This window comes from Dysidea avara, chromosome 8 (assembly GCF_963678975.1).
Source record: "Dysidea avara chromosome 8, odDysAvar1.4, whole genome shotgun sequence".
Lineage (NCBI taxonomy): Eukaryota > Metazoa > Porifera > Demospongiae > Dictyoceratida > Dysideidae > Dysidea > Dysidea avara.
In genome coordinates this window covers 25124365-25152354 of record NC_089279.1, presented here as the reverse complement: position 1 = coordinate 25152354, position 27990 = coordinate 25124365, and the positions used below count along the sequence as shown (strand labels likewise).

Genomic DNA, 27990 nt, shown 5'->3' with positions numbered 1-27990 from the left:
ATAATAGACTAAGTAATTTGTAACTAGGAATAACTGTCCAAAATTGTGTCACTACATAGTACATACTGTCTGCGTGTTCATTTATATAAAAATTATTTTAAAATGTGCAAAATTAATCCACAACTGCTTCTTGTAGTATAAAAAACAGGTAAAATAAGCCCCCAAAGTTGGCCTATGGCCTACTGTGGAGTATACAAATACAAAGAGAAGTGATATCTAATCCAAAACAGCCAATCTGTACAAAAGTGTGGCCACAAAAAGCCGTGGTGAATAAAATGTGAAATCCAAGTTGGTGGTCATGAATGGCTGTGATGGTAGGTAAACGGCAAAAATTTTAATTTAGGTGAATTTGTTGCCGAGTCCTATTGAAACTTGCAGGAGGCAGCACAAATTCACCTGAATTGTTATAATTAAAATTTTTGTCATTTACCTACCATCACAGCCATTTCTTGGCTGCCAACTTGGATTTCACACATTTTTTCACCATGGCTTTTTGGGGGCTGCACCCATTTTTTATAACTTGGCTGTTTTGGATTATAGGGAATGTACACAGCAAATTACTGGTACATCACTCCATCACGATCAATATAAACACACATAGATACATCTTCAACAAATCGACGAACTAAGTCTGGTAGACTTCTTGATTGATTTCCTCTGATTTCCACCTCGCCATAAACATATTCTTGTAATACCTGAGTACAGAGAGTAACTTTAGGAAGATTGTATCCATTCTCTGTAAGAATACATGCAAAATGGCAAAACCGAATTATGCAGTTATCAATGATGTAACCTTCTAATTTTACTATAGCCGTATAATACAGTGTATGCTGTACTTATTTAGTGCATAAGTGCAGTCTGTATAGCATGAAAGTTTGGCAGGAAGAAAGTTTGGAAAATTAATTTGGTGAATGAGCAGAACTAAAATCTGCCAAACATTTCATCTAATATGTGCAAATCTGTATTAGCTAGTATAATAGCCAAACTTTTCCTCACCAAAATACTATTATGGTACGTTTCCTCTCACCAAACTTTCCTGCTATACAGTAATACAGACTAATATAATGCAGTTAACATACCTAATCTTTCAGCCATACTGTCAAAAAATACCCATTCATTTTCAGTCACTCTAGTGAAGCAAACATAGTGACTAGTTTCTATACACAACACAGAGAGTAGTTGTAGTTTTCTAGTATCAAAATCGTTACTACGTTGAATTGTTAGACAAAAGGGTTTATGGCTTTGTCTGTTTGGATGATTATGCCAGATAAATGAACAACTGTCACAAAAATATGGTTTCTTTTCTTTATGTAAACTTGGTTCATGACTGCAGTCGTTACAAAGAAAACTGCTTGGCCTGTTACACCTGAAACATGGTGCACTTTCTACAAATGTAAAAAATCAGCATAATACATACACAGATTCATATGATCTAACATGTTATATATTATATACCATCAATATCCAGCTAGTTGCACATATAAAATTTACGTGTATGTGTTAAAGTGAATTCAACAATATTTCTGCAGCGATTTCAACAACACTCAAGCATGTTACAAATGTATGTGTATGGAGTTAACTTACCGATTTCACATAATTCTTTAATGTCCAATTCCAATGAAGGAACAATACGTTGAAATGACTTAAATCTTTTACCATATCGAGGCATTTGTAGCAGTAATCTTGATGGGTGCTAGAAAAGAAATAAGTACATACACACTGCTGACTTTTATACTTACCTTTACAAAACTAATACTTTGGTCCAGAAACATGTTAGTCAATAAATCTTGTGTGTGTACAACAGATATTCCTTTAACAGGTTCCACAAACAATTGTACTAAGAATTCTTTATCAATACCAGATGGTCGTCTGAAAGATACATACACGTACACTTGATAGGTGACTCAATATGAAAGAAATTCCACAATCTTTTACCTGATTAGTACAAATGGATCCAAGTGAACAACATGTTTAAACAGCACATTCAAAAATTCTTCAGGATCTACATACATACATCAAAAGTAGATCTGTGCTTGGAATAGCATTCTAATCAACAACCTTTTTCATCACTGAGAAAGCCATTAATCTTTTGCAAATCTTCTAATTGTCTTCTGAACTCTTGAATGGAATCTTGTACCACCACACCCTTCCTGCAAAATGTTTACAAGTGTGTTATAGGTAGGACACTTGTGCATGTATAAATACATTAATCACAAAGTATTATATTTTAAAGGCCACCCTGCTCTTTGTCTCATATGTGCAAATGGTGTATTATACATATAGGACCACTCCATTTGGTCTACCAGTTTCTGGTCCTGTTCACTCTGAAGACATGCAAGTGGGAAATTTTCATCATTATGTCACTATTATAAATATTATGCTGTTAAAATCACTATATCAAAACTACTGGATACAGCTACAAGATTAAAATACAATCACAAAATACAAACTGAATGGTTTAAGGTTATTATTTACTTTTAACAATAATAACAATTACAGTGGAGTAATTCAGTCAATAAACAACACTCCAAGTGCCAGTTTTTGTAATGTGCATTAAATAGAGTATACACATGTGTAATGATTAATCCAGGGCGAGGGGTCACCAACTGATTCGAAATCTCGTACACCTTCAATGAAATCCTGCCTGAAATATGAAATCTTATGTTCTTATTGTGATTCTGCTTACATACTCGTTCTGGTACCGTAGCTTACACTCAACTGCTCCTGCACAAAAGTAAGAATAAAATCCAATGTTCCGCTCCGCTTCGAATTTGTATTAAGCGAGTTGTGGAAGCCAAACAAAACCAGGGGCTGTGGGAGAGAAGCCATACAAAACCAGGAGATAATCGATGCGAACTGTTCAATGGAATCCGATGTTACGCTCTGCTTCGGATTTGTATTAAGCGAGTTGTGGAAATCGCACAAAACCAGGAGCTGTGGGAAGAAGCCATACAAAACCAGGAGATAATCCATGCAAACTGCTCAAAGGTAAGAATGGAATCCGATGTTCCGCTCCGCTTCGGATTTGTATTAAGCGAGTTGTGGAAGCTGCACAAAACCAGGAGCTGTAGGAAAGAAGCCACACAAAACCAGGAGAGATCCATGCAAACTGCTCAAAGGTAAGAAAGAAATCTGATGTTCCGGTCCACTTCAGATTTGTATTTTGTATTAAGCGAGTTGTGGAAGCCAAACAAAACCAGGAGCTGTAGGAAAGAAGCCGAACAAAACCAGGAGAGAATCCATGCAAACTGCTGAAACGTAAGAATGGAATCCGATGTTCCGTTCCGCTTCGGATTTGTATTAAGCGAGTTGTAGAAGCCAATCAAAATCAGGAGCTGTAGGAAAGAAGCCACACAAAACCAGGAGAGAATCCAAACTGCTCAAAGGTAAGAATGAAATTCGATGTTCTGCTCCACTTCGGATTTGTATTAAACGAGTTGTGGAAGTCAAACAAAACCAGGAGCTGTAAGAAAGAAGCCACACAAAACAAGGAGCTGTGAGATAGAAGCCGCACAAAATCGTGTAAACTGCTCCTGCACAAAAGTAAGAATGAAATCTGATGTTCCGCTCCGCTTCGGATTTACTGAGCAAACTATACAAAAACTTAGCAACACACAAACTACAAAAGCAACTAAAGCATACAAATGCTCCTGGTTTTGTGGGGTTTCACATCAGATAGGGCTTCGACAGTTGCTCCAGGTTTTGAGGGATTTCTCCCCTAAATGATTGGCCTTGTTTCCCGGTCGGGCTTCAGCTGCAAGTCGCTCCTGGTTTTGTATGGTTTCCTTTGATGGTCATGTCTTCGCTTTGCTCCTGGTTTATATGGCTTCACAATTATTCTCAATTATTTCGTGAGGCTTTGCTCCTGCATGAACTTCTATTTCTTTCTCCCATTATTTTTTAGTGTTTCAGAACTTGTTACTCTACACCAACCTGTAAGTTAAAATCAGATTTTGCAGCTGTCGTTCGATTTTGTGAAATCCTTGATGAAATCTTGAGAAATGTGTTCAAGATTTTGAAATCCGTACCCCTTTTTCGTGAGTTAGTGACCCCTCGATCCAGGGGCAGTGGAGCAGGCCAAAGAGTGAGGGGGCCAGGCCAGCTGTATAAGGTGAAGACCAAGGCCTGTGGACTAATCTATGACCTCAAAAATTTGAAATGATCAGGCAGGTTTGTTTTGATTCAACTGGTAAAGTGTAACATCATGATCACCATGAACAGCTTTGCAAATAATGCAATTCTTTACTTATAATTTTTTGTGATATGAGAAAAACAATAATTAGCTATTGATGTTTTATGTGTGTGCTGACTGAAACATGAAGTTGCCAACTTTTTTAAAGATTGCTGTATGCATTCTGAATTAGACAAGTAACTTTGCACACAAACAACTTATTTACTGGTATAGGGTTAGGTGATACTGAAAAGGTGCACCATGATATATCATGAAAGTATTTATCATGACAATTGATACAGTATATTATCACAACATTAGATGCAGGTAACATTCACTGATGCTATCGTGGTATACACAAATGTATGCATTGCATATGAACAAAGCAGTAATAATATGTATACAATTTATGTTTGGAACAATACATTCTTACTCTCGAAGAGGATAAACGATTTTGTTTTTAAGTATCTTTTGTATGCACTGCTCTTTCATAGTAGCAACTAAATCCAAGAAAAGAACATCAAAGGCATCAGAGAAAGCAAACAGTCCATATAAAGTAGCGTCAAGGTAACAAGAGTTCTGGTATCCTTGAATTCCGTTAATATTAGTGTGTTTGTGTACATCAAACTTGGCAGGTGGAACATATGGTAGCTTCTCATCATGTTCATATAACATATCAACTAAAGCTACACAATCGTATTATACAGAATTAACAGTGTACAGTACCAAGTATGTTTAAAATTATATACCATACAAGTATAAGAAAAAATTAGGAATTTTAAATTAGAGTGGGGATAGTGCATAGTGCTGCAATAAAAAGTACTGAAACAAGCTGGATCAGAGTAGTATGTAATGTCCAAATACTGTAAAACAATAAGAAGTGAATACCCCTACTGTGCACTGTCCCTAATCTAATTTAAAATTCCTAATTTTTTCTTATACTTGTTTGTGAAGTTTTTTTTCCAGCTCATCACCACTAAATAGCCTGCTTTTCACAAAACCAGTTGCAATATTTTAAAAGAGTTAATCACAGCACTATTATACTAGATTATGACACATACAATAACAACTGATCAGTAGGCGTGGCTCTATATAAGCCTGCAAACAATAATGGATGTGGATTCGTGCATACCTATGGACTGATGAATGGGCGTGGCTACCATATGTCTACAGACAGTGGTTTACATAAGTGGGCATGGATTTGTGCATACCTACATACTGATGAAAGGGTGTGGCTACAGACAGTAATTTACGTAAAGGGCGTGGCTCATGAAAGAAGCAGGGCCATGCTATGATGTGTAGTAACACGTCCACATTTAATTTAGCACGTGGAGTCAGACCCGAATACTCTGTTAAGCGGGACCTGGATGACCCGATTCATTGTTACTAAATAAACTATATTTTTTGATTTACACATTGCCATATAGTTTGCCATGAGTTGCTCTCTCTGATCGATATCAACAGTGAGTCACGTACGTATAGTTTGGTGTGACCAGCGACCACGTGTATTCGAATAGTTTGATGTGGTAGATGGAAGCCGTACTGTAGTCTATTAACACTCAGCGGTAGAAGCTTGACTGATGGCCATGGTAAAGAAAGATAAAAGGTAAGACAATAGCGCAAGCATTGTATGTTTATCAATATACCAAAGGTTTTTTCTTAAGCGAACTAGAAACATTTCTGCGAAAGAATTAGGCCTGTAGCTGTAGCAAGTTTTCCGCTACACTTGACTGAAGGTGTCAGGCAGGCAGGCAGTAGAAATTCTGTTGAATTAAATTCTGTAGCAACTTGACGGAAAAGTTTCAGGTCGATCTGAAGACACTTTTGGGCTTGGTTTTACCCAACCAATACTGTCATGTTGTTGTGAGGAAAAATTGCAGGTTTTTGGGTTATATTGTATCACAGATCGCCCCCACACCTTCGATGTCCCTACAATACAGTACTATCATACTGTATGATGTAAATACATTCAAGTTTGTCATTATTAGTCTACTATAGTGTAATATATCTTACGATTTGTTCGCCCTTCTGTGTCATTTACATCAATGCTAAATCTGTCATCAGGTTGTAATTGAGATAAAGGTATTTCTCTATATCCACCAGTATCCTATTATTACACAAACATGTATACACACACACATGCATTTAGTAATCATATGTGCATAAATAATTCATAGTGCTTATATTGAAAATACTATGACATGTATACCTGTAAGGATAGTATCAGATTGGAATAACACACTACTAAGTGCCAAATCACAAGGGCTACATTGCTTAGTTCTAATGTACATATGTATGTACGTATATATGTGACAAACATAAGGTGCTAGGAAGGTTTCACCAGTTTCTGACAACCAATCAGTGTTTTTTGAAATCTTGAATAACTAAGATCAATATACTCTAATAGAACAGTCAACAGAGTACATCAAGTATTTTTGAGCCAAAATCAGCTAAAGATGGCTACAATAATTTTCTCATATAAAAGCTGCATTCTAATAAACACCTGTCTTGATTATAAGCCAGGGTTTTCAGCACATTTGTATGCCTCGTCTCAGCCCAGGCAATTAATTGAATCTACTCTTAGTGGCTTTGACACTTTCCCTTGCTGCTGCTTCTTCTTTAAACTTGTTAACAGATGCTACAAGTGATCACATGAGTAAGTCTGTGCACATGCACGATATGTATCACACAGGTACAACTGTTTTTCAATCATTTTAGGCCTTCACTACATTGTTTATTATAGTATAACTGTTTTCTATACTTACTGTTACAATAATGGTGTCACTTGAACCTAATACCGACCTATCCAAAATAAACACCTGGTGTGATGGTCTCAACCCCTATTCATTTACAGGCCTGGTCAAAAATGCTGGGAAAGAAGTAAAAGCCTGGGCTTTTAATACTAGGAAATAATACAGTAGACCTTTAATGACAATACATCTCATAAATTACTTTCTACTGGCAGTAATCCTGTTAAGTAACTCTTATTAAGGTGGCGGTAACCGCAAAATTATTAATCGATACACGGATTTATAAAATTCATAAAACACAGAATAAAGACTGCACAAAGTTATATGCTGTATCATGTTTTAGCACGATCATTACACTGTTGCCATAAGAAATTTCACACCGCTAAAACACATGGAAATGCGGATACAGAGCAATTCAGGAACCCCTTTTATGATCAACTTCACGTCAATTTACTCGCAGCCTTATACCAAGACGGATCAAACGATGGGTTATTCAGGTTTTCCCAGGCAATGCCTAGGGTGTAATGAGTTTACCATAGTAATAGCGTAAGCAGACATCCTTCTATTTATATAGTTTCCTTGTGCCAAGCGTCCACGACTATGAAAAGTGGACAGTAGTGCCAGGATTACGTACACGGAAAATTTTTTTCGGGTATTGCGCCCTTCGCCCACCTTTGTTGCACAACTGCATCTTGTTATACAAGGATTTAAAGCTAGTATACTAGAAAAAATTGACGTAGAAAAGCCGTCTTCACCATTTAAGATACCATACTAAAACCACAAATTACCCTTGCCGCCAAAATTTCGTGCAAAGGATACGAATCCCCTTAAACTAAGTTTCTATACTACTCTACTTACTTTTGTGAATCTTTACTACTACATATTAAACAACGATGAATTTCTTCTTACAACAAAGCCACGCGCTTTAACACGCAACATAGCCATATTATTATTACGTAAGTGTAATCGCGTGATCTAATAAAGCTAATTCTTGTGGTAATATTATGGCTTCACTTCATAAGGTTTCCCATTAGATGGGTTTCCGGTATACTGCCACCTTAACTTCCTATAACTTGGAAAGTTTGAATTAAGGCTTCACATCTTTCTGAAAAACCAGGGAATGGTTTGTTTGTATGGCGATTTTTACTTATAGATAGCTAACTACACTACATATAGGCTGTAGTTACCCTGCCTCACACCCATTTTTAAATGTCTGCATCCACTGTGTCAGAAAGGGTTTACCATGACTATCTTGCTGCCCTTCTACTTTGGATCTAGAAACCAGTCAGCAAACTTTTCATAACGACTTCAACATTACTTGGCACAAAATATTAAATATAACTAATGAGACATTCCAAACTTGGTAAAATGATAACTTTATGGAAAGTAGTTATATACCACATGAATGCATGTACATATGCAGTTTACATTACCAATTCAACTTGAGCACACTCTACACCATCCGGTTGAGACTTTATTATCTGCCTGATCACTCCATATTGTATGCCATGTTGGACAGCTGACCCCACTTCAAATTTGTAAAGAATAGGCTGTGGAGCAGGAGCATCCTCTGCACAGAATACATTATTGGTAACATTAATATCAACATTCTAGGTTAGTATCACAATAGCATTATGCATGATTGCAAAATTTACATGATTGTATTCACATCTTACGTACGTACCTTTTCTTAGATCAGGTACCAGTTGTGCAGGTGAGACCTTTCTACGTACAGTACCATCTTCCTGTAAGATATATGTATGTACGTATATATACACAAGTGTATGCTATAGATAAATTTATAGAACTTTGTGTGGGTGAGATAAGTGTACTTTAAATTTCATAAAGTACACTTTAGGGCAAACAGTGCTTTATTTCCCAAAAAGAGTGCTTTATTCATACAATAATGCTCTCTTTGCAGTACAATAAAGCACTCTTTGTGGGCAATAAAGCACAGTTGTCCACATGCTCTAGTGCAGCAGGCTAATAGCCCCCAGAGCTCACACCAGTGGGACTAATCACCCAAGCCGGTGAAGGCTGATAGCCCTCAACGTGCTGAGTGGTCAATCACCCCAACTAACACGAGTTCTACTACTGGATTGCTTTTATAGACATACCTACATAAATGCTTCGATGATGGATGGGAGAAGGTAACGTTGCTGTTACGTTTGTTAATGTAAACGGACAAGTCCTGTAGATATCACGGAAATACTTCACTATGTGTCACAACAGAATCGATTGTGGGTTGTGACCAAAACCTGCCAAAATATGCAATGAACGTCTGCCAAACTATGGTGAACTATACGTGAGTTACTTTGTTAAACTAGTTTGTGTGCATTCAGGCTGCTAATAATTCGTGCAACGCATGTTAATTACGAGTCTAGTGTATGGTAAAGCTACACGACTAGAAAGTTCCAAAGCATTGCTTACTTGTTCTGTATGAAAAGTAAAGCACTCGGCGCTTGGCCTTGATGCTAATAAAACACTCGGCTTAGCCTCATGCTTTATTAGCATCTCGGCCACGCACCTCATGCTTTATTTTTCATATAGTACTCACGGCAATGCTTTAACATACAGTATACAGTAGTATATTAAAAAATTATAAATTTAAAAATGAAGTAGGTTTCAAGCTATAAAAAGTAGTGAAACAAGATATGAACAATGGTAGCTATTACAGCATAGCTCAGTGGGAAATCCCTACTTTGGAATTGAACACAAAATAATTGTTATACCATGCCAAAGTAGGGATTTAACACTGAGCTATGCTGTAATAGCTACCATTGTTCATATCTTGTTTCACTACTTTTTATAGCTTGAAACCCTACTTCATTTTTAAATTTATAATTTTTTAGATTTGTTTAGTTTTTTTGTTAAAGCATACAGCTAGCTATAAACATGTGACTGTTTTATTAGGGTGACTGCTGTATTAGAGTATCTCTAGTCGGCCTGCGAAGATGTGTGCTTGCCCCAAAAAGGGGTGTGGTCATCGTGGTTTCGATCGATTATTAGACTAGAGTATCTCGAATCAGCCTACCAACTTGAAGGTGTGTGTGGTCACACATACAGCTAGCATAAAAGGGGTGTGGTCATCGTGGTCTCGATCGATAGATCGATAATACGTAGAATAAAGAATGGGCGTGACCTATCGTGAAGTACTGGTACCTCCGTACAGTCAGGGGCCATACAGTAGCGTAGTCTAAGCGCCTTAAATAATTTTGTGGCGTCTATTATGCTGCTTAAAGAAAGTGTTGATATGGAAAATTAACGCCTCGGTATGGTTTCGTTGGATGAAGAAGACAAGCAGTCTGATTGAAGATAAAAGAAAAGACAAGGCGCACAGGGCGTACACATAATCGGTAGCACACTGGACCATCACACTGGGATCCTGGGTTCGATCCCCCTTCAAAACTGCACTTTTTTTTCGCCTTTTTGGTTCATCGTTTTTTGTCTAAGTTCTGTAGGGTTATGAAATAGGGTGAAAAGAGTGATACCCCACCCTCGAGGTCACGATCTCAGAGTAGCTCGGACCACAGAGGCGGGTCACACTCTCGGAGAGAGAACCCCAGCTCCTTACCTGAGCGATCTCGGAGTAGATCGGCGTCGCCACCTCGGGGAGAAACACGTGGCAGCCATGACAGAAACTCGAAGAGTCCCACTCGTGAGAGGACCCGATCCTGGGAGGACATTCCTGATACACCTCAATACAGTGAGGTAGTAGAGTGGGAGTACAACTCTGACATTGAGCCCGTGGGACCGGGTAAGCACCAAGCTCCCCCCACCAACGTAGTCGCAGTGTCTGAGGAGACGGGGTCTATTATCTCACAAGCCTGTACCAGTAGACTGGAGTATGCAGACCGCCTGAAAGTAAGGAATGTGTACTCTCTTCCTAAAGTGACAGCATCCCGGACACCTCAGCTGGATAGCTACCTCAAGACTGAGATACCACCAGCAACCAAGGCTGTGGACAAGGAGTTGGCTACAATTCAATCCCATGCGCTTGATGCCCTTGCCCCACTTAGTGCCATCCGGGAAACAAAGCAGGACGTCCCGAAGGAAACTGTTAGTGCTGCCACAGGTGCAGTTAAGCTACTGGGAAATGCCAGTGCCCGAATCAGTCACCTCCGACGCACAAAGGTCATCTCACAAATGAATAAGGCACTGCTCCCACTGGTCGAGGAGGACTCAAACTTCGGAGAAGCGTCGCCCTCTTTATTTGGGCCGGAGTTTGCCCAAAAGTCGAAGCAGCATGTGGATCAAGTGAAGGCAATGAGGTCCACCCTTGGCACGTCCAAGCCGTTTTTTCGACCAGGCCCCCCCAACAGCCGGGGGGGGTTACTCTCGCAAGCCGACATGAGGAGGGGGAGGAGCCCAGAGAGGACGGCCAAGCCAAGGAAAATTATTCCAGAAGAACACTTGGAACAAGTGACTCATGCACACGCCTTTACAAAAAGTGTGATAATGAATTGGAAAAGTACCCTATTGAATCAGATTGCATGTTTCGGAGTAGAACATTGCCATCAACCAGACCTGCCGCAGGCAGGCAGGTTGGCTCATTATTTGGCAAACTGGTCAGCCATAACACAGGACCAGTGGGTACTAAGTACGGTACGGGGGTACTAAATACGGTACGGGGATACCAGATAGACTTTGTGGCAATGCCACGCCAAGAGTCACGGCCAACTCCTCCACACTATACCTCGGAGCAGGTCACACTAATACAGGAGGAAATATTCAAACTCCTACAGAAACAGGCGATACAACCTGTGGAGTGCCCCTCGGAGAGGGACTTTTACTCAAACATATTTCTGGTACCCAAAAAAGGATGGGGGGCAAAGACCCGTCATCAACCTCAAAGCGCTAAACAGCTTTGTTCACCCAGAGCACTTCAAGATGGAGGGCATTCACACCCTGAAGGACCTTCTGGAGCAGGGAGACTGGCTGGCAAAGATCGACCTGAAGGACGCATACTTTGCAATTCCGATACACCAATCACATCAGAGATACCTGCAGTTTCAATTCCAAGGGAAAACCTTCCGCTTCACCTGCCTTCCCTTTGGACTCTGCTCCGCCCCATGGGTGTTCACAAAGACTCTGAAACCAGCCCTGGCTGTGTTACGCCAGAGAGGGATTCGGATGATTGTCTACATAGACGACATACTCCTTATAGCAGAGTCCAAGGAGCAAGCTCTGGATCAGTCTCAAGCTGTAGTATACCTACTAGAGTGTCTGGGATTCATCATCAACATAGAGAAATCTGTGCTCACCCCAGATCAGACCATAGAGTTCTTGGGTCTCACAGTCAACTCCATCAATATGGAGCTACGACTTCCTCCTGCCAAGATAAAACAGATTCGAGCAGAGTCTCGACAGATAATGAGGATGGCGGGGCCAACCTCAGCCCGAATACTAGCACGCCTATTGGGCAAAATGAATTCAACTACATGTGTAATTCCCCCTGCACCCCTCTTCTACAGAAACCTGCAGATGGCTCTCTCCAATGCCCTGGAGACCAACTCCCAGGATTACGAGGGAACACTGATCCTCTCGCCAGCCAGCTTGGAAGAGCTGAAATGGTGGGACACGGAGATGTCCAAATGGAATGGGAAGACTCTCCTCAAGAGGGAGATAGACATGATTATCGACTCCGATGCATCACTGCAGGGATGGGGAGCTCGCTGTGGAATACAAACCACAAGGGGAGCATGGTCACAGAAGGAGGTAACCCTCCACATCAACTGTTTGGAGTTGCTGGCAGCAACACTAGCAGTACAGTCATTTGCAAAAACAAGTCCAAACTAAACATCCTGCTGAGGATCGACAATACCACAGCAGTTGCTTACATCAACCATCTGGGGGGGACAGTCTCAAGAGACCTGGTCAATCTGACAAAGGATCTGTGGATGTGGTGTCTGGAGAGGAATATACACATCACAGCTCAACACCTCCCCGGAATCCAGAACACTATCGCAGATGCAGAATCACGAGCCCAGACGGACAGGACAGACTGGAAGCTGTCTCCCTCCATATTCCACACATCAAGGGGTATGCCAACCCACCATGGAATCTGATAGGCCAGACACTTTCTCAGGTCCAGACTCAACAAGCCAACATAGTGCTGGTAGCACCAGTGTGGAGATCCCAACCATGGTATCCCACACTCCTATACATGTTGGTGGATTATCCCAAACTAATAACAACAGAAACCGAGTTAATGGTCAACAGGGACAACTCACTGATGCTCCCACAACTAGCTGTATGGCATATCTCAGGGAGAGATACAGAGGTCAGCAGCTTTCGGAGGAAGCTACAGAACTTATGCTTAATTCCTGGAGGACTAAAACAAACAAGTCCTATGACTCATTATTCACTAAGTGGCACTGCTGGTGTTCTGAACGGGGTTCAGATCCCTTTCGTAGCCCTATAGCCCAGGTGGCAAACTTCCTGGCATACCTCTACAAGGAGGGATACCAATACAGCTCTGTAAATGCCTATCGGTCGGCAATTTCCTCAGTTCATGAGAAGATCGATGACTACACAGTTGGCCAACACCCCCTGGTCTGCAGGCTTGTAAAGGGAGTCTTTCATGCCAGACCTCCACTGCCACGTTATTCACAGACCTGGGATGTTCAGAAAGTGCTAAACTACATTGACACACTAGGGGACAATCAGACGTTGTCCTTGAAACACCTATCATGGAAAGTGACAATGCTGCTTGCATTGTCTCGCCCATCAAGATCAGCTGATCTGTCAAAACTGGATATATCCAAACGGGTGTACAAGCCAGACGGAGTCTGTTTTTATCCAAGCACCTTGGCCAAACAGTCAAGGTCCACATCACAAATTACAAATTTCTTTTTTCCCTCTCTTCCAGGAGGGAGTAGATTGTGTCCAGTGTCAACCTTGAAGGAATATGAGAGTAGAACACAACCCCTTCGGGAAAGGGAAACCAAACTGTTGGTAGCAATCATCAAGCCACATAAGGCGGTGTCTTCAAGTACTGTAGCTAGATGGCTCAAGTCCTTACTGGAAGTTTCAGGCATTGATACTTCAATATTTGGTGCTCACTCTGTCAGAGGAGCCTCCTCGTCTGCAGCGGCATCAACAGGGATTTCCACCTCAGATATCCTCAAAGCTGCAGGTTGGAGTTCTGAGTCAACTTTTCATCGATTTTACTATAGACCGACAGACAACCCATCATTCGGCAGAGCGGTGCTCAGCCAACACAGTCAACCAGCTACAAACAACACCGTTGATATGTGAGACTGAGCCTTCTGAATTATAATTCATAAATGGCTCAGACCACGGAGTGGTTGCCAGCTATTTGGAATTATATGAAGAAGGTGAAGTTGAGCATATCAACGGTCCTACCCACCCATCCCGTAGGGAATGGTTGCAGCTATTCAAAAGGCCGAAGTGGGTGGTTCGATTGTGGATTTTTATTTTTATCCGGAGGATATTTTTACTGCGAAAAGCTGTTCAACTGAGAGAACTGGCCAAACACCGTTGATATGCTCAACTTCACCTTCTTCATATAATTCCAAATAGCTGGCAACCACTCCGTGATCCGAGCCATTTATGAATTATCCCGGTCTGACCCGGATTGGATCACGTGAGAAACGAAATTGTTCGTTTGACGACGTGGAAATTATAAACGCTATCGCGTAGCTCTTTCGTGAGCCACGCCCACTTATCGCATTACAAACATACGCTCAGCCACGCCCATTTATTAGTAAATGTGTGTAGCACGAAACTGAGGGTATCTATGGTGAGGGGTAGCTATTGTCAGTAGGTGATGACCTTTTTTTTTTTTTGGTCTTCAACCTACAGCTAGGCTGAAGTTCAATTCCAAAGTCTGGATCCGCCCCTGATTATTCAACACGAATCGAACGCTCAAAACGTAGTCTCGCTCGCTCGCTCGAGACTAGCCGAAACATAGCTCTTATCGCACGCCTCGGCTTTAATTAATCCAGGTCACATCCGGGTCAGCAGTAGTGACCGGGTTTCAACGCTGCAGTGAGTGAGTGAGTGAGTGAGTGAGTGAGTGAGTGAGTGAGTGAGTGAGTGAGTGAGTGAGTGAGTGAGTGAGTGAGTGAGTGAGTGAGTGAGTGAGTGAGTGAGTGAGTGAGTGAGTGAGTGAGTGAGTGAGTGAGTGAGACGAAATTTCGAGTTTTGATGATTTTTTTAAAATTCTATATCCGGCCGCCAGTAAGTGTTTTCTTGTTTTTAATGCTATATTTGATGTTAGATGGACTAATATTATTCCGTAAAAGTGATTTTCGTCATGTAAGAAGTTTCTAAGCTGGTTTTTAGGGCGATATTTTTGGCGGCAAGCGTCACTTTCGATGCAAACCCTACTTAAACAGTACTACCGTACTGTTTGATAATGGGTGGAACACAGCTGTAACTGAAGTGGAATGGCCACTTCGCATTTCAGTAATTGATAGTCAGAGATGCGTCCAGTTGTAATTTCTGTAGTGAATGGATTGATTGCAGAGGTGTCTCTTGAACTGTTCTTTATTTTTAACGGAGTACAATATACCTTAGAAAATGGATGCATAACTTTGAGAGATACTAAGGTCTTTAAAAATCCACTAAAAGACTAGCTAGCAGGTGGTTAAAAATCTGCTAGCAGAAAAGACCTTAACTATACTGCAAATCACATTGATTTGCTATGCTCTTACAGGCTAATAGCCTGCAGTGGGCAAAATCACTGAAGCCAACACAAGTTTGACCCCTCCATTCCTTTTATAAGCATGCATAAAGTAATTCCATTATGTTTAACATTGTACTTTTGCTTTTCAGGATGAATGGAGAAGTACAGTAGTATTGCAGAAAAATTCTGTTTAGTGCCCATCTGTTTTCTAGAGTGTTTTAAGCACGTTTCATCTTCAATAAATTGTAGATACATTATACCAAAGAGACCTAGATGGATAAGCTTCTTTGTAGAATGTTTATTTTGCATTATTTGTTATGTGGGTGTGGTCCATAGAGAATGGATTTTTATATTGTAGTTGCACTATAAATACTTGTGACAACTCGTTATCGTATTCACTCAAGCAAATTGTTATGATAATTCACCTGTTCTTTACACTGCTGTGATACCATATATAGCACATGCAATGGCAGCAATTGGTCAGTTTCCTGGTCGAGACAATTATCTTCACTAGTGTCTGTCTTCAAGAAGCAGCAATGAGGTGCCAGCTTCGATTTCTCTTCAGCTTTTTGACAAAAATATGTTTCATATTTCGCATTCATGTTAAGATACCTAATCCAATCCCACAATAACTCCACCTATGCGCCCATATGAAATGCTTTCATTTTAGTCAGTTAGAGACCACACCCTCAGATCTTTGTGTTTTAAAAACCTCATCTTTGCATCAGTTTATATATCCACAAAGATTTTCATGCTAGGTCTCTAAACTACACTGAAAAATTGATAGTTGGGGCATATGTTCAGTCGTGCAATGGGTGTACACATACTAGCCTGTAAATTTGTACCAGTAAGCATGTCCTTTAGAATTATTTAAAGACACCAATTTGTTTTCTATGCTTCTCTGCCCAATATACAACTTTAAAATGAAAACGTAACTACAGTCTGATTATTTCAGTAAACTTATGAAGATTTCACAACCCTTAAATGTTAAATTACACATCAGTGTCACAACCAGAATGTTTTACTATACCATTTCCAGATCTACTTTCTTAGATATCTTGCATTGTTTCTTGACAGTTCCATACTGTTTACTACCAATAACTTGTACTGAAGAACCAACTTTGACACCTATACGCAGAAATAATGAATGAAAGCATTATGTAAATGATGTTTATAGGTGTACACAAAATGTCAGTGTAAGCTGTTAAAGATTTACATGCCTGTATGCTGTACCTACACATATGCAAGAAAGTAATTCAGATTAACATTTATTTCAAATTCACCATTGTATACATGAGAAACATACAATAATATACAGTAATTCAACGTGGATCTTGATAAGAGCCAGGGGTAATGGAGTAGGTCAGAGAGTGAGGGAGACTTTGGCAATAAAAGTTACATAGTGGAGTTTGAAGCCATGGGCACCATTCTGGGGTCTGGATGTCAGTTGTAAAGAAATCAAGCAGGCAGCCTTAACCATAGCCAAGTTATGCTTGGCTGAAGGCAATAGTCAGCAGTACAAAATTTGAATTTTTTTTTTTTAAATTCATAGAAACTTACTGGAAGATATTTTCGAGTTTAAGTTTGTCTCGCATGCTGGCAAGGAGGAAAAGTGAAGCTGGTTTTAGGGTGATACATATTTTTGGGCATTAGATCCCAAACCAAACCTTCATCATCCCTGGTATACAGTATGATACACATACATACATACACGACAGATGTATAGATGAAAACTCATAAAATGCATAGAAAATTATAATATAAGGAATCAGCTGATGGTTTAGTAACAACAATGAAGTGTTTATTTAAAGTACAAAATTACCACAAAATTAAATATTTGACAACTAACACACACATATCATATAATTACTTTCAATAAGTTTCAGCTGCAACAAAGGCACAAACTTTCCTCTACCAGGCTTTGAGCTAAAATATCTTTTACCCGCCCATACACCATCTGTAGCATTGTCAAATTTTTCATTCTACAAAAGTATAGCATATACAATATTAATTTACATAAAGTACACATATACACATGTACATAAACAGAAACACTGTGTGTACTATCATAACATCTCATTTATACTCACACTTAAGTATAACCATAAGAAGATACGCTGCATTCAAATAAACACTTGTCTCAACTAAAAGCCACACATTTGGAAAATAAACACCAGGTCTCAAATAGAGGCCCAAACTATAAATAGAGTCTACTTCCAGTGGCTTTAATTCTTTCCTACTTTTGCTGCTTTTTTTCAAATTTATTAACAATACGTTTAAAGCCCTCTGAGGGATGATGGTGCTACAAGTAGTTACGTATGTGAGTAGTCCGTGCATGTCTGCATGCATGCATGTGTGTAACTTCAATTTACTTTGAAAGAGTGCCAAGGGTTTTTTTACAAACAAAATATAATACGTAGCTCCAAGAGATTCTTAAGAACAAATGGGTTCTTACCAACAAAGTGTGTACATAGCCCTAAAGCTTACATGGAGTGCTGTCTAGATATCTTCTGAGCCCTAGCAAACCCCATCACTTGCTGGTTTTGTACTGAGACTATTGAGACGTGCATAAAGTACTAAATAGAAATAAGTAAATAAAACAAGTGATGGCAGCACACTTCCTACCTACTCTGTGTGTACATTAAAGTTAACCACTATTAACACTGCAGATACATATGCACCAAATTAAATTAATCCTCACCATTTCTAGTCCAGCATACAATATGTTAAGACGTGGAGGAATTATTCCAATCCACTTGATCACTCCAAACTTTGGTGGATCACTATAATATATGGTAGACCCAACTTTTAGGTTATGTGGATTTAGATTTTCATGTGGTGATCTACTTGGTAATGACTGGAAACTGTCATTTACAATTGGATGAATATTCTCAGAATCATCGTCTAAACTTTCAGTAGAGCTTGACAGATTGTCTGCAGTGAACAATACTTATATGTACATACAGCACTGTACCACTCATACCATGAACATTGCTTACCATCAGACAAAAAATAAAAGATGATTGCTATTGCTGGTTTAACATGTAGACATGACTACATGTTTATGACTACATGTTTTTTGTTGTTGTTTTTTTGGTAAAAATTGTTCAGGTTTTGGCACAAAAAATTTGCATGCAAGTGTACCAAATTTTAGATTAAATAACAGCCAGCTATGAAAAAGGGTGTAGCCTTCCAAAAATAGGCTAGTATGACAAAGATGTAATATCAAAGGTGGCGGCCAAGTAATGGCTGCAATTATATTACACTGTCACTTTATTTATAACATACAAGTCTTTTGTGGCATATGTGTAAGGGATTAGGTACATTTCCATTAGCAACAAGGTATATAATACAACCCTGATTACTACTAGCCCTAGCTTGCAATCTCATGCAAGGTAGATTTATGCATTTAAAATATGACGTAGGGACCCATGTGTTTAATAAAAGTAGTGAAATGAGAGACATGATGACATTAAACTATAGCTCCATGGGAAATCCCTAAACTGACATGCTATTAAAAATTTGGTCAATTCCACAGTACACGTACGTATGATTGTATCTCTTGTTTCACTACTTTTCACATGGATCCCTAAATATTCCGAAATAAATAAGTACTCATAATTTGGGGTGAAGTGCAGGAAGGAATTTCACACTTGTGTAGGAACATGGTTCCCACATGTATTGAGAATTTTACAGAATTTTGTAGGAAATATTCCCACACTGTTGAATTTTGTAAGAAAGATTCCTACACATGGCACAAAGTGTAAGACATTTTCTTGAGGTGTAGGATGTAGGGATAAATCCTACAAGTGTGGGAATAATTCCTACAAGTATAAGAATTGTCTACAAATGTAGGAATTATTAATTTTGTAACCGGGTTTGACAAAACCACGCTTCCACACATATCCAATTCTTCGACTTTAACCACTTTTACAGAACTTTTCGTGGGCGAGATCAAAGGAGAAAGTGTGCTTTAAATTTCATAAAGTACACGTTAGGGCAAACAGTGCTTTATTGCCCACAAAGAGTGCTTTATTCATACAATAAAGCACTCTTTGTGGGCAATAAAGCACAGTTGTCCACGTGCTTTAGTGCAGGCTAATAATAGCCCACAGTGCTCACTCCAGTATGACTAATCACCCAAGCCGGTGAAGGCTGATAGCCCTCGCCACGCTGAGTGATCAATCACCCCAGTCAATACGAGTTCTACCACTGGATTGCTTTTATAGACATACCTAAATGCTTCAATGATGGGTGGGAGAAGGTAATGTTGCTGTTACGTTTGTTAATGTAAACGGACAAGTCCTAGAGATATCACAGAAATACTTCACCATGTGTCACAACAGAATCGATTGTGGGTTGTGACCAAAACTTGCCAAAATACGTAATGAACATCTACTATGCCAAACTATGGTGAACTACACGTGAGTTACTATATTAAACTAGATTGTGTGCATTCAGGTTGCTAATAATTAGTGCAACGCGTGCTAATTATGAGTCTTAGTGTATGGTGAAGCTACACGACTAGAGAGTTCCATAAATCACTGAAAGCATTGCTTGCTCATGTTATATGAAAAGTAAAGCACTTGGCTGCACGCCTCATGCTTTATTTTTCACATAGCACTCGCGGCAATGCTTTAACGTATACGTAACCTGACCAATCAGTATGCTATCGACCTACATTTTTCACACAGCTCTCCCATTGTTTTATGCAATAAGAGGTCAAAATGTAAGTGATAGCTTATTCCTACATTGAGTTATGCTTCTTTGAAGTCACAAATCTGGATGTGTGTGGAAGCCTAGTTTTGTCAAATCCGATCAGATTTACACACAACATGAAAATGTCCTTCACTTTGTGCCATGCGTGTACATAAACAGTGTGGGAATATTTCCTACAATTTTTTTTAACATAGCCTTACATGTGTAGGAACCATGCTTCCTACACAAGGGTAAAGTTTGGTACATCACATAAAATTTGCTGTTTTGAGAAAAACTTACCTAAAATTTTTGCTTCTTATTTAGTTTGGAACATGTTTTCCTTGTTAAATCATTTAGTTTGTTGTTAAGCATATAGCTATTACATACACATGTGACTGTTCTATTAGAATATCACACATGACTAGGTGATTGCTTTATCGGAGTCTTATGTCACATACTTACATTGATGCTTGCCTGATACATATACAAGTACAAGAAAAAATTAGGAATTTTAAATTAGGTTAGGGACAATGTATAATTCTGCAATAAAAAGTACTGAAACAAGCTGGATTGGAGTAGTACGTAATGTCCAAATACTGTAAAACAATAAGAAGTGAATATCCCTACTGTGCTACACTCAATGCACAGTAGGGATATTCACTTCTTATTGTTTTATAGTATTTGGACATTACGTACTACTCCGATCCAGCTTGTTTCAGTACTTTTTATTGCAGCATTATACATTGTCCCTAATCTAATTTAAAATTCCCAATTTTTTCTTATACTTGTTTGTGAAGTTTTTTGCAAGCTCATGACCACTAAATATCTGCTGAGTTACTCACAGCACTATTATACTAGATTATGACTCATATAATAACAACTGATCAGTGGGCGTGGCTCTACATAAGCCTGCAGACAATAATGGACGTGGATTTGTGCATATCTACATGGGCGTGGCTACCATATGTCTACAGACAGTAATTTACGTAAGTGGGCGTGGATTCGTGCATACCTACACACTGATGAATGGACGTGGCTACCATATGTCTACAAACTGTAATTTACGTAAGTGGGCGTGGCTCACGAAAGAAGCAGAGCTACGCCATGACGTGTGGGAACACATCCACATTTAATTTAGCACGTAGGGTCAGACCCGAATAATCTGTAAAGCAGGACCTGGATGACCCGACTCGGTTTAACATTGTTACTAATTAAACTATATTTATTGACTTACACATTGCTATATAGTTCGCCGTGAGTTGCTCTCTCTGATCGATATCAACAGCGAGTCTGATGTACGCGTATGTTTTTAGTACAACCGGCGACCACAAGTATTCGAATAGTTTGATGCAATATACACTGGTATGGAAGCCGTACTGTAGTCTATTAACACTCAGCGGTAGAACCTTGACTGATGGCCATGGTAAAGAAGGATAAAAGGTATGACAATAGTGCAAGCATTGTATGTTTATCAATATACCAAAGGTTTTTTCTGAAGCGATCTAGAAAAGTTTCTGCAAAAGAATTAGGGCTGTAGCTGTAGCCAGTTTTCCGCTATGCTTGACTGAAGGCGTCAGGCAGGCAGGTAGACAGGCAGTAGGAAATTCCATTGACTAAATTTTTTTTTTAATTCTGTAGCAACTTGACGGAAACGTTTCGGGTCGATCTGAAGACACTTTTGGGCTTGGTTTTACCCAACCAATACTGTCATGTTGTTGTGAGGAAAAATCGCGGCAGGTTTTTGGGTTATATTATATCATGGATCGCCCCCACACCTTCGATGTCCCTAATATACAGTACTATCATACTGTATGATATTGTATCAAGAGTATATCCAATATATACTCTTGTATATTACACACACTGAACATAAATAAAACATGATACTATTATGTATATAACCTTGAGAAGATTTCTCTTCGAGAATATTAGATCCACTAGAATGAGCATTATGTCTCAAAGAAGTAAGGTTCTCAGGAAGATGTTTAGTAGAAGTGTTAGCAAATGGAGTACAATAGGCATTCTGACTAGCAATAGTTGTATCAACAACTTTTTGACCATCATCTTTTATCTCGATGCCTTTTGAATCCTCTTTATGTACATAATGAATAGGTAAGAAAATTTTAGATCCTTGTTTAACAACTGGTAAATAATCCTTCTCTGGAGCCATTGTCATATGATGAGGTATTTTGGTAAGATCAAGAGGTTCTTCCTGTGAGAACACACACATTAGTTATAACAGTATGTGGCTAGCTAGTCACTAGGTATTCTGGACCAAGTCATCTGGATTAGTCACATATTGCCCAGGTCAAGTGGATCTCATTCAATTCACTTTACAGAATATCGGCTGCATCAGATCACAGTCGATCTTAAATTAATTTATTATACTTGGCAATGTAAGTGTGGGTCATTGCTGGTGAAGAATATAATGAGCCGTAATCTAATCATCCAGCTCTTTTTTCCAGGGTGGTGTTTATGGGGTAAACATTAATGATTCCTTCTCATAATGAGGGAGCATAGATATTAGTACTATCCAGGTAAGTTCCAGCTCAATAAAAAGGAATAGACTAGTTGAGCTGAGGTCCAGGAACAGTTGTGAATCAAATGCATACAAAATGGATGTTGCTGTCTGTGTAGGCTTACATGGAGCCATGACCACTTCAATAAAAGAATTTAGTAGGGCTAGAGATTGAGATGCTCTAATAGAGCAGTTACCTACTAATGGAGTCTAACCTCCTTAAAGTTTCTAGCTATATTTATAAATTCAAATGCTAGGTACTGTTGCAGGAAAGAAAGTAAATCATAACACTCTAGGAGAAAATAACACATTCCCACAAATTTTGGCCTTTTTGGGTATGGTAATATATACAGTATTGAGCTGTGTGTATACAAAAACTATCATCTGCTTTTACTACCACTTTCTTAACTAGAGAAAATTCTAATTTTTCAAGTAAGTGTGTACATTAAAACAGATGCTTGCTTAATTGTCTGTGTTAAATACGTAACTATTTCTCTTTCAACACCCCCTCTCCTGCTACAGTGTATATATTCTTCAAACACACTGTCAGCAGTGCTGTAAGTAACAAACACTCAGTGGCGGATCTAGGAATTTATAAAGGGGGTTTCCAGTTTAGAAGGTGGAGATATACACTGACATGAGATACGTAAAAGTTTGCACTACATCGTCTGGTTTGGTAAGGTGAGACCAAAAAAAAAAAGAAGGTCACAGCCTAGTGATAGTACATAAAATATCTTAAATAACTTGCTACACACTACTTTAATAGCTACTGTGACTGCTCTATTAGAGTATCTCGATCGAGGCGCACGCCGCGATAATTAAAGCATTTAATTGTTATGCAATCATTTTTCAAAGGGGGTTTCCGTGGAAACCTTGAAACCCCCTTAAATCCGCCACTGAAACACTATTAAGGTGCACAAGTCCATACACTGGAATATGCACGAACTGCTGGAAAGTACTAAAATCTGGACTGGATACTGGACTGAAATCACTATATCATTGTAAACTATGCTCTTTCATGTCCATATCATCAAAACGTGCTAGGCTCTCTGATTGAACGATCAGACTTTATATTGCCTAGCATGTAGTGGAGTACACTACTATCTGACCATAAACAAGTATGCGAGAGATTGTAAGGTATGTAGTTGTAGTGTGGCGATTTCCACGAGTAAAACAAGAAAACAATCTGAGACTAAGGCAGCCACATAGCTACAGGGAAATAAATACTCTAATAAAACAATCAGAAAGAGTAAAGTGTGTAAATCACACTGCAACTACATACCTTATAAACTCTCACTAAGCCTACATGTTTATGCACATCATAGACAGTGGTGTAATTCCCCTACTACATGCTGATGATACTGGCAGTAAGAATTCCATTTAATTAGAGTGTTTTAAGAAACCGCCTAATGTGTATTGATATGAATGTGGGAGAGTTTAGTTTATGGTGAAATGGACTTGAGTATAGACTTCAGACCAGTCCCAGGTTTTAACACTTCACCAAACTGCTTACAGTTTCTATCCCAACAATGGTAGTACCATCAGGGATAAGTGACTTGTCAGTTCCAATCCACCTCACAAGTCCTCTGTGTTTGTGACCATGTTTATCACTGAAGGTCACATGATCACGAGTTCTGACAGGAGGCTTCTTCTCTGATGGTACTGGCTTGTCAGACACTAGCTTAGCAGCATCTGCAACTTTGTAGTCAGTCAGCATGTCCATTGATACAAACACTGCACATTTTCTCTCACATGTAAAATAATACTTTCCTTGGAAACAACCATCACTCTTACCTTTTCCCATTCTTTCCTACAGCAAGAAGGTAACAAGTACAAACATAACAACTATAATGGTCATAGGCTCAAATTTAGACATGTCTGTATCCTGCCATGTACTAAACACACAATAATGAAGATTAGAACATCTATCTTTCACATCAACACATGAGCATACACCCTCATGCACCCATGCATGGAAGCACACATGTATGCACACACACACACACACATACTAAATGCACACACACAAAAGAAAAAAAAAGCAAAGATTTCAGCTACCGCTACGCAGTCATGCTGCCCAGTGGCCAGCAGTGCAACTCAGGTGCTGTAAGTCAGTGCAGGCATGATCTCCTGGGGTAGCATTAGTAACCTGTACCATGTCTCACAGATGAAGGTGTGGGCACCTGAAGTTTCACCTGGACCTTCAACCGCTCCACACATGCATGCACACACACACACACACACACAGAGCACAAACTATACACTACATACACACACATGCATACTCTACACACAAACACACACATTAAAGTACACAGCTACACATCGCATATGTAGGTAATTCATTAATGTAAATTGACTAATCACAACTATAAACATGTTACTTCTTCATTCTTACTATTAATTCAATTCCAAATTGTATTCCTTCTACACCAGACAATTCTCCAATATATCTAATTACTCCTTTTACAGGAATAGGAATAGTATCAATAGTTGTGTACACTTCAGAGCCTATCTTCAGATTTTCCACCCATTGTAACTTTCTTAACATCTCAACCCGATCAGTAAGATAATTTACAGCTAACAGGAAATCTTTCTGTTTTGGTGTTAACTTGTACAACTGATCAGGTGATGCAAGCAAGATGACACCAGACTGTACATGAGAACCAGAAGAATACACTAAATAATTAACTTCAAACTCATAAACTGTCTTAATTGTTGAGACCTCTGCAGATGATAGATACTCCACCAAAGAACCTGCAGGAACATTAATATTCTCATACGATAGTGGAGTCAGATAGTCTGAGCCCTCTGATTCTTTGTATCCCTGAACCTCCTTTATCAATAAGGCATACTGTTCATCCATACTGAAATAGCTACATATACAGTAAAGCACAATAAACAACATAAAGTCATTGAATAACAAAACAATCAAGGGTCACTATACAGTTTTTGCTAGTAATAAAACTACAGTATACCGCTCAAACGCAACGTCGTCTCGTGAGAGTACAAGCAATTTAAAAACTCGTTAATTAAAGGGCATGGCACCCAGGAATATTCATCTTGCTTTGTTTGGGATGATGCTCATGAACGAAATGGGTACCATGCATCCGTGCCTTTTAATTAGCAAGGTTTTCAATTGCTCGCACTCTTGCGAGACAATGTTGTGTTTGAGCAGTACTGTATAGACCAAAACTGCATGTACATAGTGTGTATAACATAATAACATGAACTCATGCACTGTTGTAGTACAAGTGTGGAGTTACTCACAATGAGCTACCTAAAATCAGAACTTTACAGTAGTAAGCTACACAAGTTTCCCATTTCTCTCATTCATACACCACCAACCATCACAGTGATGTTGAGATCACATATTGGAGCATTAAGGGATCACATTTTAGCACTCAAGAATTTCATCACTCAGGTATTGCATGTGCACATATTGGGTAAAGGACTACAGTGAGTGTAGTACAGAAAACATTGTACAAAGGTGTGGTTGAGTGACCAATGTAGCGTGAGGTCAACTGTAGTTAGCATAGCAAGTTATGTGTCAAACATCACGTGTCCAAAAATGAAATTATCATCAAGCTACAATTATTGTATCTATAACTCAACTTTCAGTTCTGTAAAGGGAATTCTAAAAGTAAACATGTTAAAGTGTGTACAGCTGTGTATCTCTTATAGACTTCTGCTGAAACACTACTTATAAAATGACAACATACCCATGCATGGGTTGTAATGAGCCAGCTCACAACAAGCCAGTTCACCTTGCATAGGCATAGGAAAAGGAGAAGCTTTCAGAGTACCCAACAATTCACCTCTCTAGAGTCAACCGAGGCATTTATGAAACAATCTGCTTGCACACATGATTCCTAAGCAACACCTCAGAATGATGATTGTAATAAGCACCATTTTATAAATAGTAAGGATGTTATCTCAGTGGTTGTGTGTAACTAACATAGAGGTAAGCTACAGAATTAAGTGTACATTGTTGGCATGATTCGAGTGCATTTCACTGCCACAAATACTCTGAGATTCAATGCCAGAGCTTGAAAGATTTTCCTGGAAGGTGGTAGGGTATGCCCCCAAACCTCCCTAATTTACATAGCACGCTTTGTATGTTCACGATCAGCTTGCATCTTATCATGAACATAATTGTACTGTCTGGGCCCCCAAACTATGCCTTATAGTATTGCTGTCTGAATCTACTTATTATTGTGACAGTCCTAAGGAAGACTAAACAGCATAGCTTCTTTACAAGGGTTAAAAGATGCAGGGTGTAGTTCCAGATATAGGTAGCTCATGCATATCAAAGGGGTGACATACAGGCACTCACTGTAGGTAGATCTGCGACAACGGTCAAAGTCTAAGTCAAAGGTCCAGGCCACCAAATTCGTGCCAAGTCAACGGTCAAGGGTAAAAATTTCCAACCCACTACTGAAATATCGTCGCTAGGTCACCGGTCAAAGATCGAAAAAGGCTCTTAGTCACAGGTCAAAGCAAAATTTCGGCCAGTCAAGACTATGACTGCGGTTGCATATTTCCCTACAGTGCATACCTACCCCTTGCATATGGTTGGCATCCTTTTGCAGGCAAGGATATCAGCTTGTTCATTGTTGATTGACATAGGAGGACGCACACAAAAGGCAGGGTCTGTATAGGGTGCTTATCAGAGTCTACAAAACAAATGTGTAAAATGAGACAAGTATTAAACTTGGGTGAGTGAAACTCGAGGTCGGGCTTAACTTGATCCGACAGTCACGTTGAATCACCATCAGTTATTACGTTTGGCTGTACACAGAAGCATAGACAGAAAATGTCTCAGTGTACAGAGGTATTAATGGCACTGAGAGAAGGCATTGGCACTGCGCCGAACGAGAAGGTTATCTCAATGTCGTGATTTAGTGACAGTGAATGAGTTGAAGTATAACCAAGTGTTGGACACAATGACACGACAAATAATACACGTACCTGCGCCTGAGTGATGAGCCGTTGTAGAAGACCTTCTAGACCTTCGACGAAACTGATGACTTAGCTGCGGAATCACGCCCATAGGGAGATATTTTCGCGCATTAGAAAACTCGTGGGATTATATTAAAGAGGCGCGCGTCATAAAGTAAGGATTATAATATTATCAAGAGTTAATAATAGTGGAATTAACTCTTGATATTATTTATGTGTTGTTTGAACTGTTCATTTG

The 27990-nt window shown here is 39.3% G+C and overlaps 1 protein-coding gene across 2 annotated transcripts; it reads right to left on the bottom strand.

Moving 5' to 3' along the window:
- Positions 1 to 13: 13 nt before the first annotated feature.
- On the bottom strand, positions 14 to 27885 carry LOC136263475 (ubiquitin carboxyl-terminal hydrolase CYLD-like). 2 transcript variants are annotated; one of them, XM_066058001.1, is made up of 17 exons: positions 27762 to 27885; positions 25189 to 25666; positions 24304 to 24600; positions 22175 to 22484; positions 18276 to 18508; positions 17445 to 17556; positions 16605 to 16702; positions 8606 to 8666; positions 8355 to 8491; positions 6185 to 6278; positions 4605 to 4857; positions 2059 to 2150; positions 1936 to 2002; positions 1740 to 1869; positions 1585 to 1693; positions 1080 to 1385; positions 14 to 736 (listed from the first exon to the last, which is right to left on the bottom strand). In XM_066058001.1, the coding sequence occupies exons 2-17, from the start codon at positions 25654 to 25656 to the stop codon at positions 558 to 560; spliced, it is 2946 nt and encodes a 981-aa protein (XP_065914073.1). In that variant the 5' UTR covers positions 25657 to 25666; positions 27762 to 27885; the 3' UTR covers positions 14 to 557. The 2 variants fall into 2 exon arrangements, with proteins under 2 accessions (XP_065914073.1, XP_065914074.1); XM_066058002.1 differs by having other exon boundaries at positions 16605 to 16690.
- Between the last annotated feature and the right edge of the window lie 105 nt (positions 27886 to 27990).